This window comes from Chenopodium album, chromosome 20 (genome assembly GCF_948465745.1).
Source record: "Chenopodium album chromosome 20, dcCheAlbu1.1, whole genome shotgun sequence".
Taxonomy (NCBI): Eukaryota; Viridiplantae; Streptophyta; class Magnoliopsida; order Caryophyllales; family Amaranthaceae; genus Chenopodium; species Chenopodium album.
The window spans coordinates 32,110,826-32,133,917 of NC_137853.1; the positions used below are offsets into that span (position 1 = coordinate 32,110,826).

General features: G+C 34.4%; 2 protein-coding genes and 1 pseudogene across 2 annotated transcripts; 2 read left to right on the plus strand and 1 right to left on the minus strand.

Annotated features, from left to right (window-relative positions):
• Window positions 1-1,149: 1,149 nt before the first annotated feature.
• Window positions 1,150-13,493, plus strand: LOC145596608 (ADP-ribosylation factor GTPase-activating protein AGD3-like). Its single transcript, XM_081652808.1, has 19 exons — window positions 1,150-1,213; window positions 1,801-1,877; window positions 2,935-3,035; window positions 3,184-3,254; window positions 4,816-4,878; window positions 5,243-5,287; window positions 6,358-6,423; window positions 6,527-6,574; window positions 6,697-6,792; window positions 6,885-6,926; window positions 7,409-7,624; window positions 7,730-7,861; window positions 7,940-8,167; window positions 8,282-8,368; window positions 8,518-8,832; window positions 9,287-9,432; window positions 9,526-9,619; window positions 10,428-10,918; window positions 12,813-13,493. The coding sequence occupies exons 1-19, from the start codon at window positions 1,151-1,153 to the stop codon at window positions 12,925-12,927; spliced, it is 2,496 nt and encodes an 831-aa protein (XP_081508934.1). The 5' UTR covers window position 1,150; the 3' UTR covers window positions 12,928-13,493.
• A 2,299-nt stretch (window positions 13,494-15,792) lies between these two features.
• On the plus strand, window positions 15,793-18,734 carry LOC145598733 (magnesium protoporphyrin IX methyltransferase, chloroplastic-like). Its single transcript, XM_081655119.1, has 2 exons — window positions 15,793-16,398; window positions 18,078-18,734. Exons 1-2 carry the CDS (start codon window positions 15,814-15,816, stop codon window positions 18,483-18,485), a joined length of 993 nt encoding a protein of 330 aa, XP_081511245.1. The 5' UTR covers window positions 15,793-15,813; the 3' UTR covers window positions 18,486-18,734.
• Window positions 18,735-20,373: 1,639 nt separating this feature from the next.
• Window positions 20,374-22,177, minus strand: LOC145597035 (trihelix transcription factor ASR3-like; annotated as a pseudogene).
• Between the last annotated feature and the right edge of the window lie 915 nt (window positions 22,178-23,092).

Here is a 23,092-nt window from a genome sequence, read left to right on the forward strand (position 1 = left end):
GTGACAAAAATTTGGATGAAAAGCCTAGTAAAGTAAATCTTTTATCTGATTAATGTTTATTTATGGGTGTATTAAAAGTATGGAATAACTGATAAAGTAAATGCGTGTCAATTATAATGGAAAGGATGGAGTAACTATTATAACATTTAATCTAAAACCGACTATACTTGACGATTGTTCGCTACTGTAATGAATACTTGCAACTTAGCAGGTAAAGTTCATGCTATCGCTGATTCGTTCGGTTGAAAATAATTCAACTGTCTTATCTATTATAATATCGTCTATTTTGAATTACTATCATAATTTTTTTTTCATGACATATGTAAACAACACACAATTTTTAAAAGATGCGAGAACAAAGTAAACAAAAAACTAGATACGGAGTACAAGTAATACTACATATATATATCGGCTTTCCATTCAAAAGAAAATCGATAAGTTCACCCTATTTCAAAGAAGTCGTTCTCATAAAATGATGACAATTGACATAAACACACACAACAATATAAAGATTTGTTAAAAAAACAGACATGCCTCCCATGTTTTTTTTGGGCATCACCAAATCTTATTTATACGAATTTTAATTTTGTCATCCAAATAATAAATAACACGAAAAGCCGTCCTCTTAACGCGCTCCTTTTTTCTCTCTCAAAAACAAAACAATGACAAATGAAATGCACAAATCTTCCATTTTATTTTATCTTATCTGTTTTAATTAATTTAAGTACTTTCCTTTTCAACTGAAATACAACAAAAAATGTTTATAATTAGAAAATTTTTCCAGATATCCACTTTTTCTCTCTCTTTTATTTTTATTTTTTCTATGGAATTTCGAATTCCCTGCTTTACGTGATCATTTTTTTTATAGTATTAAAATTTTATTTGTTCTTGAATTAAGGCCTTTTCTGGGTTTGATTTTTTCAAACTTTATTCATAAATTCATCAAAAATTTGGTATCAAAAAATTACAAAAGAAAAAGAATTACTCGTTTGAAGGAAATTGCATGTTCTGTTACGGTCTATCTCCTCGGGTATGTAATTTTATCCTTAATTTTGTCACAATAATATAAATTTTTGTGGGTTTTATTTCAAATTTATTTTTTGTAAATTTTTTGGTATGAAATTAATGATATGTTGTTTTGCAGAAAAGAATGGGCGAAGGCTCAAAATTGGACTTTTTAAAGCTGGATGATTCTCCCATGTTTAGAACTCAGGTTATCCTTTCTTACATAATCTTCATTTTATTTGATTTTTTCTAACTTTTATTCTAGTTAAATTTTTCTTTTGTTTTCTGTATTTTTGGTTTTGATCATTGTATATGAGTTAAAAAATTGCAAGGGATTTTGTTAATACAATGCAGGACAATGAAAGCTGTTTTTATAATTTGTTCTAGTCTATGTAATTATGTATAATCCAATTTTGATTACATGGTCTTTACAATACCAATGAGCTTAGTTTGTTTGTTAAAAGTTAAAGCGCGGGTTGCTACTCGACTACTCGAGACCTGAGATTAATCCGTTTCAATGGTACTCGTGTAAAATTTGAATAAAAACAAATAATTGGTTTTTTTTTATATTATCTTTCAAAATTGATCAAAATGTTGCCATTAGCTAATAAGAGTTGGTGGTCCAAGCATTAAAACCAGATATAAATCATCTTTGTCTTTGATAGGATATGCATGATTGAAACTGTAAAATTAGTTGAAAATATTTTGATTTGTTTTTTTGTAATGGGGAATTTGGCCTCGAGTAGTTTCCAGCTGAACAAAGTACTTAGCTATATTATTTGGTTGGTGAAACAGCTTCAATGCTTGGAAGAAAACTCTGAATTGCTAAAGGATCGAAGTTTAAAGTTTTACAAAGGATGTCATAAGTACACGTAAGGCAGCAACTTTTGTTTAATTTTCTGCTGTTTTTGCTTGATTCTTATATGATGTATTATACCTTCATCAATGCAATACTGAGGCTCTCAAGTCTCAAGTGTCCTTTATAATGGGGTTTAGGAGTTCGTTGTGTTTTAGTAGCTTATATATAGTTCTATATATATTATCTTGTTTCCTTCATAAGTTTGACAATCATTTATGGTACTATTTTGTAATTGGTTTAAAGCTCGTCATTAAGTTGATTTACCGGCTACTCTAAATCATCCATGGCCTAGAGACTTCTTTGTGATTAAGTATCTATTCATGACTTGTTGTATGCCCCTTCCTCTTTTACGGATTGGCTTATTGTAAAAACCAGTAAAGGGGTTGGGATCCCAGGCTAGTGTTACTGATCTCGCTACTCAATCTCCTTGCTGTTTAGTGATTGCATATCTTAGATTAGGTTTACTTACAATAACTTATTGCGGGACCATGAAAGTCACCTCTTTAAATGAAATATTACGCTGTGTAAATTTGCCTCATGCAAGATTTGCCAAGTGAATGTTGGTGGTATATTGGCAATATGGCTACTGTTGCTTTATATATGGAGGTCTTTGACTTTTTATACAGAACAGATAACTATTAGAAGTGAGGATTAGCGGTAGGAAGTTTAAGAGCTAATTAAACATTTGTCAGGAGGCCTGTTGTTTTATTGGCTGAATGCTACTCGTATTTATCTACTTGCAACATATTTTTTGGTGGAGTATTTGGACTCCCGCTGATTATAATCATGAGGATTAACTAGTTTTCTCAATATTTGGTTTCATCTTCATTTTAAAGGAGTATATATGTAAGGAGTGTTTTAAAGGAGCTTGCTGCTTTTTATTGAATAAGCTAGTGTGCTGATGCAAAAGCAGTAAAGGAAATATAGGATGACTTGAAGAAGTGCTATATCTTGTGTTTTTTAGGAATGTGTCAGCAAGCTCATATTCGTCAATGAAGGTTGTGACATGATGCGTCCTAAGCTCCTTTTCTTTCTAATTTTCTGAACTTGTGCTATTAACATGAATCCAGGGAAGGGCTTGGAGAGGGTTATGATGCAGATGTTGCTTTTGCAAGCGCACTTGAAACATTTGCAGGAGGGAATAATGATCCTTTAGGTGTTTCTTTTGGAGGTATTTCATCTCTGATTTTCTCCTCTTCTATATGGAAAATATAATGCTTCTCTTAAGAAGATTGTTTTTAAAGTTACTTTGTTTAGGAGTTTCTAATCAATATTTACGTTTCATCATATATATTTTCATGTGTAATCATCTAATACAGGCCCAGTCATGGCAAAATTTACTATTGCCTTGAGAGAAATCGGTACGTACAAGGAAGTTCTTAGATCACAGGTACTTCCTTTGTAATTTGAAAAGATTTGTTTATTTTGTAGGATGGCAAGACTTAGGTTATATAAGGATGAAGTGCAGGGCGCTTGCACAATTCTCATCTAATTTATAATTCTACCTCTGCTCTTTTTAATTTGCCCCAGTTCACTTATTGCATAATTTCAATGCACACATTTGTGCAGCATTATTATTTACTACTTACTATAATAAATGTTTACATGTTATTATTTTGAAACTATACTTTGAGATGAATTACCCCACATGAATATGTTATTTCTTATCCATCATTGTCAAAGTTTCTCTCTTTGAATGGAATATACTAGATGGAACACATAAAAGAACATAGGTTGTATCAATAGTGGTGCATGTATTTTTTTTTTTTTTTTTTTTTTTTTTTTTTTTTTTTTTTTTTTTATCTTTAAAATTAAATACATGTGGTGCATAGATTTCAGTGTAGACATATAGAGGGATAGCTCAAGTGGTTAGAGCTTCCCTCCCGGTCCCAAGAGATCTTGGGATTGATTCTTATCACCTGCCCTTGTGGCTCTCTAGCCACTAAAAAACAAATTGTTTGAAAGAGAAGTTTACTAGTTTAGTTTAGCTGTGAGTGGATGGATGTTTTGTTGGTAGACTTGTTAGTCGGTAGACTTGGTACTACCACATTCATCTGAGATTGGTTATTTAACTTCTGAGTTTGGTCAATGTGTTATCACTCCACAAAGTACTGGTGGCTCTGATTTGCACTGTTCTAGAATGTTACGACTTGCAGGAAAAATGAAATCGCCTCAATTGAAATGTTACGACTTGCAGGGAAAAAAAATTGCCCCCATTGAAAAATCGCATTCCTAGTGTCCCACATTGTTATTCTCCAAAATGTGTGGAGTGAAATATGTGGAAGCACAAGGGTGCTCATCAAGTCAGTCTTATGAAGCTTGCAGGGGAGTTTGGATTTTAAAAGATTGTTATGGAATCTACAAGTCTGTAAAGATGTGTGGGAACGAACAGGGTTTGAGCTCATTCCATTTGTTTGTTGGCATTATCTTAGAGTTTGCTAGTGATAGACTATTGCTTGGTCTTTTATGGGAGAGAAAGCATATTAACTTATTAAGTGGTTCATGTCCAAGTGTGTGGGATGTTGGTAAAAGTTTCTGAATGTCTGATTTTTCTTCTCTTATTGTATCTTTTGAACTTTGATGACTTGAGTTTGATTAATGAGTAGTTTCTCCCCGCTGGGACTTTGCTATCAAATTGTGAAAAAAAAGCACTTAAAGCGAGGTAATTGTTATACATACAATTCTATTAAAAATTCTATTAATAATAACCGAGGTAATTGTTAGCTGAACATATTTGTTGAAGTCTGTAAAGTTCCTATTGTCTAAATGGTTTTAGTGTTTAACTTATAATGGAGTGAGTAAAATGTTAATTGTTATTGGCTACACTTGGTGTTTCCCTGTGAATTAAGGGAGTTTTTTCCATGTCTGTATAGAAATTAGAAAACTTATGTTGTGTTGTTTATTGTACTATTGTCCTTCTGAGTGCTGATTTTATCTTTTGGCTACACTAGGTGGAGAACTTACTAAACGTTAAGCTGCTACAATTTGTCAATGTCGACCTATATGATGTCAAGGTACTTGATGGTATCTACCATATCTGTTTCATTTCTGTCCACTTATTTCTTCTAAAATAAGAAAAAAGGAAGCTAAGAATGAACCCACTATCAACTTCTAAACTCTAGTTGAGCTTATTTCATTCTGCTTTTAATGATTTGCTCCACATCTGATAAACTTACTGTTCGTGAAGAATCCATCATGAACTTGAGGTGGTTCTTGTGAGTCATAGGATTCCTCTACAGAATCTACTGTGTTTTTTATGAAGCTCATCGTGTGAAAACAAGGCACACCTAGAATTATTAGTGCATGTGATATGACCAAGCTTAACATGCTTATATGACTTTACTTACTTATATAAGGATCTATTGTGTTTTAAAACAGGAAGCTCGAAAACGGTTTGACAAGGCTGCCGCTTCATATGATCAGGTGAACACACTATTTTCTCTAAATTATTATGTAAAATCTGGATTACTATTACACCGTTCACAAATTAGATTGCCAGTCCATGTTCCAAATGCATGCTCTGTTCTTCCAATTAATCTATACTTAGTATTTAAAAAAGCAAACCAAAAAAAACATGTTTCATCATTCTATTACACTTCCTTATCTTCTTCTTCAACTCAACGTGCCACATGTCGTTTTACATTTTTTATTTTTGATTATATAATTTTTCTTAACTCTTTCATTAAACACTTCATCTTCATCTCCCCTCTTTAATTCAACCTTTTTAATTTCTCTCTTTGATTTTAGTCCCTCCATCTTCTTTCTATTAAGTCTCATTTCAATTAAAGTCCCAAAATTTTTATTTCTTTAATTATGTTTTCATTTACATATTACACTTAAAATTATTTATAGGTATTTTCTCACTCATCTCTCAATGCAATTTTCTATGAACAAGCCGTGCATTGCACGGGCCAGAAAACTAGTTTAATTAAAAAGTGCTTCGTAATGATCTTTAGCATTGATTACGGAATCGCGATTATGTTCTGGAATGTTATTCACTTGTGCAAAAGCCAATCTTTTTTTTTATTTTTTTATTTTTATGTTTAAGATTTTAATGTGAGTAACTCTCCTGTTCGCATTATCATTATGATGGCATCATAAATTTCATTATTCGATTTAGCTAAGGTGAAATTTAAGGGTTTATTTTTTTTCCTACTCCTTTATGGCTTATGGGGTAAGCAGCTGTTAAAAGTGTGATGACATTAAAATTTTTGTAGAATATTCTTGTTGAAGGAGAATACATGTAGAATATCATTTATTAAAAATGTCCTAACCTATTTAGAATATTAAACATAAGTACATAACCAAGCAAGCTTGGTGGAGGTGGTGGGGAACTTTTGAGCCCCACCAACTACATTTGCTTGGGAGTTGGAGGATTTCCTTGCCTCCCCCCTCTTGTGAAATAATGCTATTCAAGAGAAGTAAATATTGGAAACCACCCTCCCCTTCTTGTGACACTCAAACTAAATTGCCATAATATACCGTATTTGTAGGCTCGTGAGAAGTTTTTGTCGCTGAAGAAAAGTGCCAGGAAGGATACAGTGGCCAGCACAGAGGAGGTATGTAGTCCTTCGCCAAAATTGTTCTGATAGATACATGATAACTATCTTTTGTCAATGATCACTATTTCTCATAATCTAATTTGGTAGAGAGACCTTCCAGGAACTTCACACTGCAAGAGCTCAATATGACCAAGCGCGTTTCAATTTGGTATGAGTTTGTTATGTCCTTTTGTTCTTTCACAGTATGAAGTTCCCCTGAAACTATATTCGTAATAATTGATTGTCTGCATCTAAATTAATGAGGTATAATTCTCTAAATTCAAACTGCAGGTTACTTCTCTTTCAAATGTGGAAGCAAAAAAACATTATGAGTTTCTGGAATCTGTTAGCCGATCAATGGATGCACATCTCCATTACTTTAAACAGGTACATTATATGTTGGCATTTTGCCCATCAGTGTAATCTGCTGTCTGTGATGTGTGCGGTATTTGATAATATTCTAATTGTTTGCTTTCCAGGGTTATGAATTGTTGCATCAGATGGAACCATTTATGAAGCAGGTTTGTCTTATTGTATCTTGTGATTTTATGTTTCTAGTTTGTAATATGATCAGTGTATTTTATTGATGTTTTCTTTTGCATTGACTGATCTCAAACTATTCAATATTGCAATAAATAAGTGACATTTTATTTCAGCTTTGTACTTTTTTTTAAAAAAAATATAATAAGCTCAAGTAGTGCAATGATGTTACTTGGACATTTTATGTCACTTCAAGTATCCATGTTGGATTCACCCTCCTGCATGGGGATGGAGCACAAATCAATAGAATGATTTTTTTTTTTTTTTTTTTTTTTTTTTTTTGGTTAAAAAAAAGAACAGTTATTCTCCAAGTCTACTATCTTCCAGTTGGTTTTGTTTCTAATCTACTTTAGTTGTTTTTCTCATTCATATATTATTCATATACCAAATGATAAAAGTCACCTTTGTTTTTAAGTCCCTCTATGAGAAAGTGTTAGTATTAATTACCAAATGTCTCTTGCAGATTCTTGACTACGCTGAGCAGTCAAAACAAAACTCCAGCAGCGAGCTCACATCCCTCAATGAAAAGATGAAAGAGTACAAAAGGCAGATAGATGAACAAAGTAGACAATCTGTTAATGGGTCTAATGATCTTTCTGGAGTGGATTGTCCACAACCTTTTACCAAAAGCACAAAAAAATCAGTTGAAGAAGTTATGCAATCTTCTGCAAATGGAAAGGTCACAATTTGCTGTCACAATCAGAGCCTATGTCAACTGCCTATTAATTTCAGTGCTTCGTAGCTTCCTTATTTTCATAAATTTACTTTTAGTTTCTGTTCACAGGTCCAAATCATTCGACAAGGTTACCTATTTAAGCGTTCTTCTAGTTTGAGGGCTGACTGGAAACGAAGGTATTTTGTTCTCGACAGTCGAGGGATGTTATATTATTATCGAAAGCCCCGGAGCAAGGCATCTGTAAGTTCAACAAAGTAAAAGCTCGCATATCAGGTTGATATATTCAACCTCCACTTACTTGCTTTTCATTGTATTCAGATGGCAACAAGTAGGCTTTCTAGTCCCCTTCATAGCTCTGTTGACCCTGGTTCAGTACTTGGTCGGTGGATCTCCTCTTCTCACAATAATATTGTCAGTAGCGAAGAAAAGTCTGTGGCTCGTCACACTGTCAACCTGCTAACATCAACAATAAAGCTTGATGCTGAGCAGTCAGATATGAGATTTTGCTTCAGGATCATCTCTCCTGTGAAGACTTACACCTTGCAGGTACTTTCCATTATCATTTGTAATGCATGGCCCATAGAATTTCTAATTTGATTCGCCGAGCATAATGTTTTAAAATTAAATCCTAATGTGAATGCTACTTCTTGGGATATGTAGGCTGAGAATGCAACAGATCAAATGGAGTGGATTGAGAAGATAAGAGGAGTAATTGCTTCATTGCTATCCTCACAAGCCATTGAAGGGGTATATCTGTAATGTATTTTGTTTCTTTTATTTCCTACTGTTTTATAATGACAAACATTTTAATAAAAATTGGCTTGTTTAGTTTAGTTTATTTGTTCTTTTTTTTTTCCCAAACCATTCTGCTAAAGCATACTTTACTGCAATGCCAGCGACTTTCATCGAGGGGGGATCAAAGGGATCCAGTCAGTATGTCAGATAGTGGTTCCTCTGAAGGTTCCTCTATTTCTGATCCATCAGCCGCTGAAGAAGGTTCTTCAAATTCATTTGGACCTCGTAGTTTCCAGCAGCAACGACATAGTGTGAGAATTGAAAAACCTATTGATGTCTTAAGAAAGGTGACTGGTAATGAAAAATGTGCTGATTGTGGTGCTACTGGACCTGACTGGGCTTCCTTAAACCTTGGCATTCTCATTTGCATTGAATGTTCTGGTGTCCATCGCAATCTTGGGGTTCATATATCAAAGGTTTGTCACACAAATTATGTTAAATGCTTCTTTCAGTGAAGCGTGGCACTGGAATTTAAGTTCCAAAGTTTCATGGTAAAAAGTACTCATAATTGGTAATTGTAGCATCAGATTTCCAATGATTGGCTGAAGATTTATCTTCCTCTCCATCCACTTAATCATGAGCGAGTAGAACATTATCTACCTACTTTTGATTTCTAAATTAGATACGTTTCTTTAAAGTTCTTTGCATCACTACGAGGCTATGACTACTTGATTAATAGTCTTTTGAATTGGCACTTCAAAATATGTGTTTTAGTTTCTACATATTGCCGCTTGAGCTGGTTTACTCAGATCGCTGCTTATTCTATTTACTTCTTCCTCAGTCAAATGCATCTGCTGCTCTTAGATTCTTGATTAAATTTTATCGAGCTTTTGTTTTGTGCTGATTGGTGATGCCTTTTACTGATTACAGGTAAGGTCATTAACACTGGATGTAAGAGTGTGGGAGCCTTCTGTTATATCTTTGTTTCAAGCCTTAGGTAATGTCTATGCAAATTCAGTCTGGGAAGAATTTTTGCATGCTCGAAACTATTCTCAAACAGATGAACGACCGGTAATGTAAGTGATGTATGCTTTCACAACATATAAATATATATTATGTAATTTTTTAAATTTTTGCTGCAGTGCTATAATCTTTGCTCACATGTGCAGTTTCCCAAAGTCAGAGCAACATAAACCGGCGTTCATGAAAAAGCCTACACCCAGTGATCCCGTTGCAGTCAAAGAGTTGTTCATTCATGCAAAGGTATCAGGCTTATGATTCATTAAATTTCATTTATATGATCCATTGTATTGACTTTTTATTAGGTGTTTATTACTTTGACAACTGAATTTTATTGACATGGACTTGTGATATGAGATCATCACCTCTTTGACTGTTGTCCACAATTGAATCTAAGATAAAAACAAAATAATGCATAGGATTTGTATTCATGTGCTCATGGCTGGAAATTGAATGTTTGAAATTTAAATGAATCTAATTTCTACCCACCCATACTAGAATATGTAATATCTCATTGTCTCTCATAACACATAGCATAGTAATATCAGAGGCAGGAGCTTTCATAGACACAATAACACAGATAAATTTTGGAAAAATAAATTTAATTTACATTGTCTTTGCAATTGTGTATTTGTGTATTAACTCTTCCAAATTATTCTTCCTGAAAACTCTTTGATCTGCAACTTTTGTTTTCTTAACAGATTGAATTTTAAAAACTTCCAGCCTGATATTTTGTCCCATCAGGCCCACCATGTACAGTTGAATCTTACTATGTGCTGAATGATATAATGCCTGACTAGCTAGACCACGCCTGATAAATTTTAGTTATATTGGAAATATATCTCATGTTCCTATTTGTCTTTCCCATCTACATTTCTTGTGTGAGAACTGAAAGGTTTCTTTCCACATTTCTAGATTCCTAGGACTAAACTTTCCTATCTTTCTTTTGCTTAGCAGCATAATTATATACTGAATTGATATGACAACTCTTGTAAATAATTAGAGCTGCGATTTAACCCCAAAAGGTGATGATGACTTTCCTTTGCTGCAGTATGAAGAAAAAGTATTTGTTCGCAAGGCCAAAGGAAATCAAAATGCATTCTCTGTGCCACAACAGATGTGGGAGGGTGTCCGTGCCAATAACAAGCAAGCAGTTTATCACCTTATTGTATGCTCTGAAGCAGATGTTAATGCCGTGCACCGTCAACCATCATCCGCCAAATCATTTATTATGCCTAGAGCGAGAAAGTCAGATGAGACTCCCCTTATTCACGATGCTGATAGAGGTAGAGCAAAATCTGTTGACAGGACTGCCTCAAGATCGCTGAGCTCTCTAATTAAGGGAAAAGATGCCTCTAGAGACAATTCTCTTGATGGTTGCTCTCTACTTCACCTTGCCTGTCAATTTGCTGATGTAGGCATGGTCGAACTGCTCCTGCAGTATGGTGCAAATATAAATGCTGTAGATTCAAGAGGTCGAACACCACTTCATCATTGTATCTCAGAACGGAAAACTGATACAGCAAAAGTACTTCTCATGAGGTATTCTTTGTCTTGAGCATCCCCATATATTTCTTCTCTATGGATTTTTTTTATTTCTTTCATTATTGCTTTCAAAGACATCCCACTTCTTTCACTCTTTCAGAACAATCTTTCCTTAGGAAGCCATAGAGCTGTGATCGTTTGAAAAGACATGAACTTTATATTTAACGTAAATTGCCTATCTGTATTATAAATTTAATGCACCTGACTAAACTCTGGGTACAGAGTATGTGATCGTGACAATGAAAAAAAAAATTGTTGCTGAATTTCTAGAAATCTGTCAGAAAAATTTTCTTCCCTTAATCTTCATCATCTTCTATTTACTTCTGCCCCGCTAGTCCAGTTCAAGCAAAGGTGTAGGTTACTAAGCTTCCTTTTATAGCAAGATTTGTCCTAAACTAGATTCTCCAGACTTTAGACAATGTCAGACTGGCTACTAATTGCCCGCACTAGAACTTTGTATTATACAGTCAAGCATTGAGACTTGTGGAAAGCCTGTAATCACAGGGTTATCAGAATGGATATAATTTGCTTGAGGAAACTGTGAACCGTATTTGTTGGAGCTAGCAAGATAGGCTGACAGGAGCCATAAAGCATAAATTTGGGATAATAGTAGACAGTGAACTGAAAGAGAACAGCTGGAAGAACCTCGTCATAGTTGGTAGGCTGAATTGCGTATGGCTTGCTTTCCTTTCATTTGATGAAATGGGAAAAAAGGACTGATACAAAAAGATAAAGAAAGGAAAAAAAAAGACTGATACAAAGTATATTTGGAGGCCAGGGTATGAAGTCATTCACAGTGGGAGCAGGGTATGGTTAAAAGAATAAGAAGGAAAAACTACTATGGCCTTTGTGGTGTCATATGACTTCATGGTACTTAACAGGTTTTTAGAAAACGGAACATTTCATCACAAAGAGTAGTGAAGTGCAAATCACACGAACTATATGATGTTTGTGTGATATGGTAAAATTCTTTCAGGTGAGTTTCCAAGTAACTAATTTAGGCTTTATGTTCAAGGGGAAATACAGTTTTAAGAAGATTCTTTGACTCTGCAAAGAGCAAGTGAGACTATGCAAAACAGGCAAACTTTCTTAGAGAATCTATAAAAGGTCTCCTGGAGAGAATGATGGTTATGGTTGAACAATGAACAATCTCAAGAAAAATATAAGGTGTATACTGACTCTTATGGAGCTTGAGTGTGTGTCAAGGCGAGAAAAATAAAGAGAACAAGTCAATTAGATAAAGGTGGCTGCTGTTTTGAAAAAATCTTACCAGGATCAAGGGTTGTATAGGCAGTTTGATGCAATAGAAAGGTGATGACGAGGCTATTTTAGAACAGCAAAGAGTGAAATATGCTTAATTGATGACTGTTAAACTCTTCGGATGTGAAAGACTTGCTAATTCTATCCAACATAGATATGTCAAGATTTTTTAACATGTTTTCCTATCATTTCTTGAGGGTTGCAATTGAATGTCCGAGCCACTTAAGAATCAAATACATGTCTGATGGGTATGGAAAGATATTGGTGTGTTTGGACTGATGGATATGGGAGTGCGAGAGGTAAGATTACTTGATGCAGAATGTATAAATATATATAAAAGTTGTTGGGTTTGAGTGTGTTGAAGATGAAAAGCAAAAATAGAAAACTCGGGATTTGTGGAGGTTGAATAAGCAAGTTGGCATATCAGGTTGACCGTTGACAGTTGATTAAGTAGGTGGAGCTATGAGTTAAAATGAGCTGTCTGAAACCAAAACGCGAGACTCACAGTTAGTAGTTTACTAATCCCATTCTGTAGCAGGGTGATTAATAATGATTTCAGTTTATTTTGATTCTCCTTTCTTAATTGCCTTGCATTGTGCTTACAACTTGCAGTAATTTATTGTTTCTGCAGGGGAGCTAGCGGAAGAACTGTTGACAACATAGGCAAATCTGCAATGCAGCTGGCTTTGGATTTAAAAATAAACGATGCTGATCTTATGGCACTCTTACAAGATAATAACAGATAGTGACAAGGAATTGAGGAATCACAAGCATAGACTCACAGAGCGAGGTATACCACCGTGGATTACATAGCTTTCTCTTGAGGGGTTAAGAGATGCAGCATTTTGTATCCTTCCCTGAAGCTCATACAGAATTATCAGGTCATACTTATATGATTCACCATTTTTCTTGACAGTCCTACACAAGGCTCATATGGTTTACCACAGTATAGCTCCCATCATGTATTATAGTCTCTCCAATCATTGTCCTTCATTTTTCATTTTTGCTTGAATATTTTCTGATAGCCCGGTGATAATGTTGTTTCATTAATTAATACTGCTATGTGAGGTGGGCTTTTGGAGATTGTCGATCTTTGTGCCTAGGTTAAGCAGTAAGGAAAGGATGGAGGACTGATTCTGTCTAAGAAACTTATGATCCTAGAAAATAGCTTGTACAATTTTGTAATTATATTCATTTATAACTACTTCCTCCGTCCCCAAATGATAGTCCCTTATGGCCTATTTTTAGTACCAAATTGATAGTCCCATTTGCTTTTTTCAAGTACCATTAATATCAATTTTTTTTATCAAAATTTCCTCTAATTATAACAATATTTGTGCAAATTTAACTTTTCCATGTAAATTTTGATTTTCAATGTACTTTTATTACTTTCTCTCTCTACTATTTTACATACCCAATGTAAATTTATCTTTTCAATGTAATTTTAGTACTTTTATTTAAGTTTCTTAATTCCCGTGATTTTTGCTCATAAGGGACTATCATTTGGGGACGGAGGAGTAGCATTTTTCAGCGTGTATATATGCGGAAAAATTTGATTTTGGTACATGGAAATTGTTCTAATTGAAAAAAAAAAAAAAAATTCCTGATGACGCCCCATACAAATGCCGATTACGGCTTGCTACCACAGAGGCCTAGACTACTGCATAGGAGCGATGCTTGAACATGAAGAGTTTTGTAACTAATGTAGTAACTTAACTTTCTTGGAAAAATCAAGAGGTTATTTTGGTAATGTTTGTATACAAACTTTTAAATAAAACGGATGTTCAGCAAATTACTGAACAATTTGACAAAAGTGACACTAAATTTGACAAAAGTGAACCCGATGTACAGTAAATTACTGAAAACCGGATGTATACAAAAGTGATTGACATTTTTCTTTTTTGTGGCTGTAATACTCAACTTGCTGAGCACTAGAATTAGATATTGAAGTAATTCAACCGAATTATCCCAATAATTAGTTACATATGGTACCTTTTGTATAGTGTTAGCATTCTTATTAATTAACATACTTATACTTATCACTTTAAGTTTTTTTTTTGGAGTGCACACGAGGGGCATGCAATCCTCTAAAAGAAAACAAAGCAAAAACTAAAAAGAAAAAGCAAAACAATGAAAATAAAAGCTACTAACAATGAACTAGACCCCTTGAACTAAGTAGTAGTTTGATCCGGAACCATCATAGTCCAAGCCATACCACATAAATCCTCCAATAGAACATCACCAAGATCCAAAGAGACTACCTCAAAGACAATAAGCTTTTGCTCCATTGTAACATCAAAATTAGCAAGCCAATCCGCATCACTTTAAGTTGTTATGCTGTACTCCATCCGTTTCGCATTAGTTGCAACGGTAGGCTTGACTCATAATTTAAGATATTAGTAAAAGATAAAAATAATAATAAAAAGTAGTGTGGGTGGGGTTGGTAAAAAAGAAAATTAATAAAGTATTTGTGAAAGTGGTGTTAGGCCCTGTTCTTTTCACCTTAAAAAAATACGAGTAATATTAAGTAAAAATAATTTCAGTTCAGTTCAATAAAATTAATTTCAGTTCAGTAAAATTAATTTCAGTTCAGTAAAAATAAGTTCAGTTCAGTAAAATTCAGTTTTCTTAAAGAAGAATTATAATAGAAAATCAGTAAAAATAATTTCAGTACAGTAAAAATAATTTAATTTCAGTAAAATTATTTCAGTTCGGTAAAATTAAGTTCAGTTCAGTAAAAATAATCTCAGTTCAGTAAAAATAATTTCAGTTCAGCAAAATTAAGGTGAATCAAACAGGGCCTTAGTGGGAGAAAAAAATTATAAAATAATGATGGGCGCTTTCCAAATATAGTAATGCTGCTACTAATATGAAATGATCGAAAATAAAAAGTGTTGCAACTAATGCGAAACAGAGGGAGTAATTATCTTTAGTAGGTTGTTCTCTCTATAAAACCTATTTAAAGGATCATACTTGTTAGAAAATCAAACTTAATTCTTTTTTCAAAAAAGAAAAAAAAAACTTAGAACAATCAAACTAAACAAATTAATAAAAACAAATGTAACAAACTAAGAACAATCACTAAACAAATCAAATTCTTCATCATCATCACTAATTAAACTAAGGCCCTGTTCTCTTCAGCTTAAAATAATAATATTAAGTAAAAATAATTTCAGTTCATTATAAATAAGTTCAATTCAGTAAAATAATTTAAGTTCAGTAAAAATAATTTAAGTTCAGTAAAAAAAAGTTCAGTTCAATAAAATTAATTTAAGTTCAGTAAAAATTATTTAAGTTCAGCAAAAATAATTTCAATTATAATAGCAAAATTAAGGTGAAGAGAACGGGGCTTAAGTAATCAAGCTAATATCAAACTAATCAAGTGAAAACTAACAAAATCAAGCAAAGAGCATGATCATCAATGAAATTTTAAAACTAATCAAAAAATTTTAAACTAATGAAAAGACAAAACAGAGGAAAGACATTCATTGAGTTAGCCACATAATGAAAAAGTGGAACCCACAAAAATCAGAAATCAACCCACATTCTATCCTCACCAAGATTACATTTACATCACTCACTCAATTACTCAAACATCACTTGGTTCAATTTCAAACACCCACTTTACTCCAATGGCAGCCTTATCAACCACCACCACCCTTTCTCTCAACCACCTCACACACACTCGCAACAACCCCACCACCACATTCTCTCTCCACCCCCACAAACGCAGACTCACCCCACCACCCCTCTCCGCTCTCCCACCCCTCCTCTCCACCATCACCGACATCGACTCCAACCCCACAACACTAGCCGTAATTGGTGGCGGATCACTCGCCGCATCAATCGCAGCGCTAGCAGCATTGCTCTCGCTAACCGACCCCGAGAAGCGGCGGCAGCAGCAAGCCGAGGTCGTTGGCGGGAGCGATAAGGAAGTTGTTAGAGAATACTTTAACGGAACAGGGTTTCAGAGATGGAAGAAGATTTACGGGGAGACGGATGATGTTAATAAGGTTCAATTGGATATTCGGATTGGACATGCTAAGACTGTTGAGAGTGTTGTGATGATGTTGAAGGAGGATGGGGAGCTTAGTGGTGTTTCGGTTTGTGATGCTGGGTGTGGGACTGGGTCTTTGTCTATTCCTTTGGCTAAGGAAGGTGCGGTTGTTTCTGCTAGTGATATTTCTGCTGCTATGGTTCAGGAAGCTCAGGCTAAGGTATTACTCGTCTTATAGTGTTATAGCCTCGATTTTACTGTCACATTTCTATTTTACAGAATAATTGACACAGTCGTATAGTCTAACATTTAAATATAAGTAGATGAATATGAGTAAAACATGCCCGGTATAAAATGTTGATATTATGAAGCTAAGGTATCATAATGGTATTGTCTCGATTTGATTGTCACGTTTTTAGTTTACAGAATAATTGACACGGTCATATAGTCGTACATGTCTAATATTTAAATATATGTCCGTATATAAATGAATTTGAGTAAAGCATGCTCAATATAGAAATGTTGATATTATGAATCTAAGGTGTCATAATGAAACTGTTTCAATTTAATTGTCACGTTTTTAGTTTATGTTACAATGTCAAGGACTTAACGTAAGGCACATTTTATTGTTGGAGTTGAATTGCAGATTAGTCATTTAGATGATTGTTTGTTATTATTAGCTATTTCGATATAAATTATCGTGTTGATAGTTTGAATTACATTATTAACATAAATACACAATGCAAGCAAGCTTGGTGAAGATGAATAGATGATGGGAAATTCACGAATGATTACATCTGCTTGTGCTTGGGATTGTAGCATTCCCTTACTTTTCCCTAATGATTACATTAATATCAATATCAACTCAATCAGATGCACGCGGACTTATCCTGTGGTCTGTGGCAATAGAAAGATTGTTTCTTATTGGCCTTAATACTGATATTCAATAACTCTGTGCTACTACAACATAGTAAGAGATCTCTTTACTTCTTAGAAATCAAGATAAAGGCGACTTATTTACAAATCTGTACTTCTTGCATTCATTTAGAACCAAACCGATGATCCATTAAGCATTGCAAATATGTTATGTAAACAAGCAATGTATGTTTGAAATGCTTTAGCATAAAGTGGCAATGTATGGCATAAGAAAAAATCTGTTTGAAATGCTTTAGCATAAAGTTGCAATGTATGCCTTAGTGTCTCGTAAGTATGCCTCAGTGTCTCATAAGAAAAAATCTGTTTGAAATGCTTTAGCATAAAGTTGCAATGTATGCCTCAGTGTCCCCTCAGTGTCTCGTAAGTATGCCTCAGTGTCTCATAAGAAAAAATCTGTTTGAAATGCTTTAGCATAAAGTGGCAATGTATGTTCTTATGTTCGAGTTTCGAGCTGTAGAAGTGCTTGTATGGTCTTCGGTGTATAATCTCATGGACATTGAGCAGGATCAAACACAAGTTTCTATTTCTATAAACTATAGCCCTTTAACAATAGAGAAATACAGTAGAATCATGATTAGACCGTTATTGAAAGATTTATTGCCTTTATGGCCCAAACTTTGTTTCCTTTTATGAATCTAAAAGTTATAACGACATTGACATATTTGATAACTCACAAAAAATGGCATAAATAACTGTAATACAATGCATGAGCACAGAACGACCGCCTTCTTGGGAAAGTTTAAGGAGCAGCATTTGAAGTAGAAAAATACTACTGACTTTCATGGTTTATTTGGTGTCATATGTTTCTGCTGTTTAGGCAGTAGATCCCAAGTTGTCAGCCTGTATGACAAGATGATACATTTTTCGTTTAAATAATCTTAAACTCTTAGTTAGCACTCTCTTCTGCTGATTTATTTGTAAATTGCTTTCATTTAATTTGTTGAACCTTTTTTATACATGCAGGCAAAACAGGAGCTTCAAATTAGCGATACTAGTCCCTCATCAAATATTGTGATGCCAAAATTCGAGGTGAAGGATTTGGAGAGCTTGGATGGGAAGTATGATACAGTCGTCTGCCTTGACGTTCTCATTCATTACCCCCAAGATAAAGCAGATGCAATGATTGGCCACCTTGCTTCATTGGCTGAGAATCGATTAATACTAAGTTTTGCACCCAAGACATTTTATTATTCTCTATTGAAGAGAATAGGGGAGCTATTTCCAGGGCCTTCAAAAGCCACAAGGGCATATTTGCATGCAGAGGATGATGTAGAAAGGGCGTTGCAGAAGGTTGGGTGGAAGATTAGGAAGAGAGGATTAACTACCACACAATTTTACTTCGCCAAAATTATCGAGGCAGTACCTGCATGAATAAATTGAGAGGTTAGCTCCATGTTTTGATTTGTTCACGTTCTCAACCTGTAGATTATTTTTTTGGGTTAGTCTTATGTAAAGTCCTGTGATTTTAAGTGTATCTTAATATTCTGTGTTATCATAAAATTCTGTATTCATCAAGTATAGGCAACTCTAACTTTAATTAGACAAAGAACAGAAGTTCCAATTTTGTATGGGAGGCTTTTGTTGTCCATGATAATCAAAATAATCAGCTCATTTTTCTTATGACAGCAGATATTTTTTTACTTCTTGTGTCCATTATGCTCTTGACTGCATGTGTAATCTACATTATAGTCGAACACTTTGTTCACCTCAAGTATCTGTGTTAGATCCTAGATATGCTGACATAGTGTTATGAATGAGTTAATAGACGCTTGATGCTTTACTTCGGACCAAAAAAATTTGAATTACTATCTATCGTTCTATCTCGTACATACAATGTATATGCTGTGCTTTGAAGTGATGATGACCATCTGTAATGGCCAATAGTAAATGCTGCTATGAGTATCCTCTGAATCTATGTATTATAAACAAACATTGTACCCTAATAAATAGTGACTTATGTGCAGCAAATCAGTATACAGAATGTTTTGATGTTAACTTCCAGTTCAGAGAAGATAGGTAGGTATGCCTGTTATGTTGGGTAAAGCCCTCTGAACAATGATATGTTGAAGGCAGTGTGATTGTGTTCTACATAATAATGGTCACAAAAACTCAGACTGTAGCGTCTCCACAATTTAATTAGGACTTCAGTAAGCTTGCTGAGTATATTTGTCAATGCATTGTTGTTTTTCTTCTTCTGTTCTCCGTCCAGTTGACACTGTGGACAGATGTTGTTGTGCCTGTTGAGTTCTGCATTCAATAATCTGTCTTCTGCCTCCATGATCCTATGTCTCTGTGCCTTAAGAGGAGTTAGAGCAAGTTTTGTTCTGTGCCTTTGGGCAATTTTGGTTTATGGACATCGCCATCTTTTCCCTTGTTATGAGGAATCCAATTAGAGATGTCTAGGCTTGATTCAATTGCAGTGTAGAATGTGAAGAAATCAAGTGATTGAATCATTATTGTGACAGAATATAAGGGGTAAAAAGGCACACTCCAAAGATAGGATGGTCTTTCTCATAGAATGGTGAAACTCGACTTGGGTAAAACCAAAACCGTTAACCTGGAGAAAACTCAACCGTCTCCAAGGGTATTTCATTCTTATGGTGCCAAAATTTGAGGTGAAGAATTTAAAGAGAATTGACTGATATCACCCCATGTTTCACCTGTACTTTTGTTGACCTTGATAATTGGGGGGGGAAAAAAAATCACCCCATTTTTCTTATGACAACATTATTTCATTGCTTCCTTTTCTTCATCTTGTTTGAGACATCAGCTCTTTATATCACCTCAATTACATTCCTAATATATATTATATTAGATCTTTGAATAGCCACCTTGGGTATAAACTCTTAATTGCAGATCAAAGATGAATCTATGTATGGAATAGCGGAGATTGACACTTGGACACGCACCCCATGTTTGATATCAGGGGTCTTTTAGCAAAGTATGCGATTATTCCAGTATATATATCATATATGCAATGTATATTCTGTGCTTTGAACTTCTGATATCCATATGCATTTAAATTCGCAATTATCAACATCCAGTGTGTCAAAAAAGAAAGATGATTCCAGGATCTTTGCACCTTGATCTAAGTATACCTAATTAAAAGGGACTTGGGTACACAAATCATAAATACAAAATGTTTAAATGAAAATTTGCAATTCAAAGATAATAAGTAAATGTGTCATGCATGACGAAGGTCTGAAGGTACTATGAGGTGTGGACATCTTTTACATGGTAAAGGTCTCGAATTCTCAGGTCACAGCTTCTCAGCAATCTTAGACAGGACATCAGTAAGCTTGCTAAGTGTAGACATCAATTCATTGTTGTTCTGCTTCCTCTGTTCTCTCTCCAATTGACAGTTTTTGTTGTGACTTTCGAGTTGTGCATTCAACAATTTGTTGTTTTCCTCCAACACCTTTAAGAGCTGTGCTTCTGAGCAGTTTGCTTTACATTCATCTGTAGATAATCGCTGTCTTTTCCCCCTTTCTTGTGAATCCCGGTTAGAGTAGTTTGGCCTTGATTCTTTTGGAGTATCTGTTAGTGTGAAGAGACATCAGATTTTTAACAAGTACAAAAAAAAAAAAGAATGTCTGAGATAATAGTAAATTTCATATACTGTAGTTTAGCTTGTTTTGTAGATAATTCAGAGAAATCGATAGACTGATAACCTGATAATGCATATGCATACTGATATTTGGTCTTGATTTGGATTCCTAAATCGAAGATTAGGATAAATCCATAGATTTTTATAAAGTGCATTAAGTGAACAAGTTTGGTTAAGCTAATGTATATAATTCTCGTACCTTGATTCGAGCTTTTGTTCTTTTTCTGGAATACTTGATGATGCTGCTCTTCTGCTCCCAAAGAATTTACAACAGTCAGAAAATGTATGTCATAGAAACAAACTGAATTTCAATACAAAAACACTAGATGGCGAAAAGAAAACAACTCTTTAAGACTGAACTAAAGGTGCAACACAATATTGTCATCCAATACTAAGAGTTGACCCATCATTTCAATCAACACTGAACAGGCTATTAAAACTCAGACGTTGTATTGTAACCATGTTCTATGGCGTGTAATAGCCCGGTTCTGTTCAACATCAAAGGGCATTATATATGTTTCAATATCTTTTTACGACGTAAAGAACGGTTGAATTGCAACTGGGAAGGTTTGTGTTGTAGCCTAAGGCTATGGTCTTATGGCCAAGATTTTATATTATCTTGCACAAAATCAAGAAATTCTAACGTCAAGAAAAACAATAATTGTATGTCTTGTTTTTAGAACACCTGAAATCGGTTCTGGAATGCAGAAATTCTTCACAGGTTCCTCAGTCACATTGTCAGCAGACTTAACATCCTCCGATTTCCCTGTTAATGCCAGAGTCTCCCGCTCTTTATCCTTGATTTCAGACAAGACCTCTGCACCCTCCTGCATTTTCTCATCCTCCTCATCAACCTCCTCGTCATCGCCACCCTCCTCGGAACCAAACTCAGCATCATCAGATACAGCAGCAGCAGGAACCGCCTGTAAAGGCAACGGCGAAACAGCACCAGCAGAACCAGTCTCCCTTCCTTCCAAAACCTTAAACACATCAACATCGAACGTAAAGGCAGCTTCTTCTCTTTTCTAAGATCATTCCTCATATTCCAATAGGAATCAGCCTTATTTACCATCTTAGACTCCCAATTTTTCACCTTTCTGAAATCTCCTATCAGATTACTCCACCTCTTCCTGCATTGTGCAGGACCCCTCTTCACACCTTGCTGCTTACAGTAACTTGATATCATTACCCACTTCGGCTCTGTGTTATCAAACAACAACGACTGCGACGACGATGATCCTGCTCCTGCTCCCGCTCCTGATCCTGCATTACCTAGTAATGCAGAACTGATCTTTCTTCCTTTGTGAGGGGAGTTTTCAGTGATTTCCTTAGCCTGAATGAGTGTAAGAGTTTCTTGCCTAGTCCATCTTGGGTGTCTTCTGCACTTTTCATCAGTTACACTGCCATCATCCAAACCCGGGTTTTGGTTTTCGTTTAATTCAGAAATAATTGCCATTGTTTTTTTACAAAAAAAAACAGGGAAAAATAATAGTAAAGATTCAAACTTTATTTTTTTTTTGTTTTGTTTTTGGGATGTTCTTAAGTTTTGGGGTTGTACTATACAATTGAAAGGGGTGATTAGGGTAAAGGAAATTGATAATTTTTGGAGATAATATTTGTGGTTTGTAAGTAATCTTACAGTTAAGGTAGGATAGTAATCTTTTTGGGTGTTTTTCCAATTTTAATTTATTGAGAAAATCTTTTCTTTTAAGTCAGTAATAATGGGTATTATTTGATAGCTGGTTTAATTGTGTATCTTATAATTAGGGTGATTATTTCCTTGCTTTAGAGGATTTACTTACCTAATGTATATGGTACATTGTATCAAGTTTATTGTCATTTTGAATTCGGGAAATTGAAATTGAAGGGCTATATCTTAGTGTCCAAATAATAATACATAATTTCTTCCAAAAAATAGAAAAAAAAACATAATTAATTTCTTCAATAAATAAAAATGTACTTCATACGTGATTTAACTTGAGGCAAAAGATCAACGTGTTTTAATAATCATGATATTTGTCCACGAGATCAAAAAGGAAACCTCTTTAACCACATGTGTTTAATATTGTACAAAACTAATTTAACAAGATAATAAGCAACAAAGTTACCCTCTATTTTTACATAAGATTTATTAAGCGGGTCAAAAGAAGTACAACAAGTCAACAATGCATGACATCCTCCAAGACAACATCCAAAAAAAAAAAAAAAGAATAACATGTCGACTTTGAGAGTCTTAAAGATGAGAATCAAGAAGCTCCAATTTTTATTATTATTATTATTTTTTTTATTATTTTTACATCAAGCACAATGATCAATTTTATTAGTATATACTTGTATGAACTAATTGTGGTTTAATTTCCGGAAAATACAT

Excerpts from the sequence above, each read along its gene's own strand:
- LOC145596608 (XM_081652808.1), top strand. The coding sequence starts at position 1,151 with ATGGGCGAAGGCTCAAAATTGGACTTTTTAAAGCTGGATGATTCTCCC. Across the intron at positions 1,214-1,800 it reads CTCCCATGTTTAGAACTCAG|CTTCAATGCTTGGAAGAAAA; the intron begins GTTATCCTTTCT and ends TTGGTGAAACAG. Across the intron at positions 8,168-8,281 it reads TGAAGACTTACACCTTGCAG|GCTGAGAATGCAACAGATCA; the intron begins GTACTTTCCATT and ends TGGGATATGTAG.
- LOC145598733 (XM_081655119.1), top strand. The coding sequence starts at position 15,814 with ATGGCAGCCTTATCAACCACCACCACCCTTTCTCTCAACCACCTCACA. Across the intron at positions 16,399-18,077 it reads TTCAGGAAGCTCAGGCTAAG|GCAAAACAGGAGCTTCAAAT; the intron begins GTATTACTCGTC and ends TTATACATGCAG.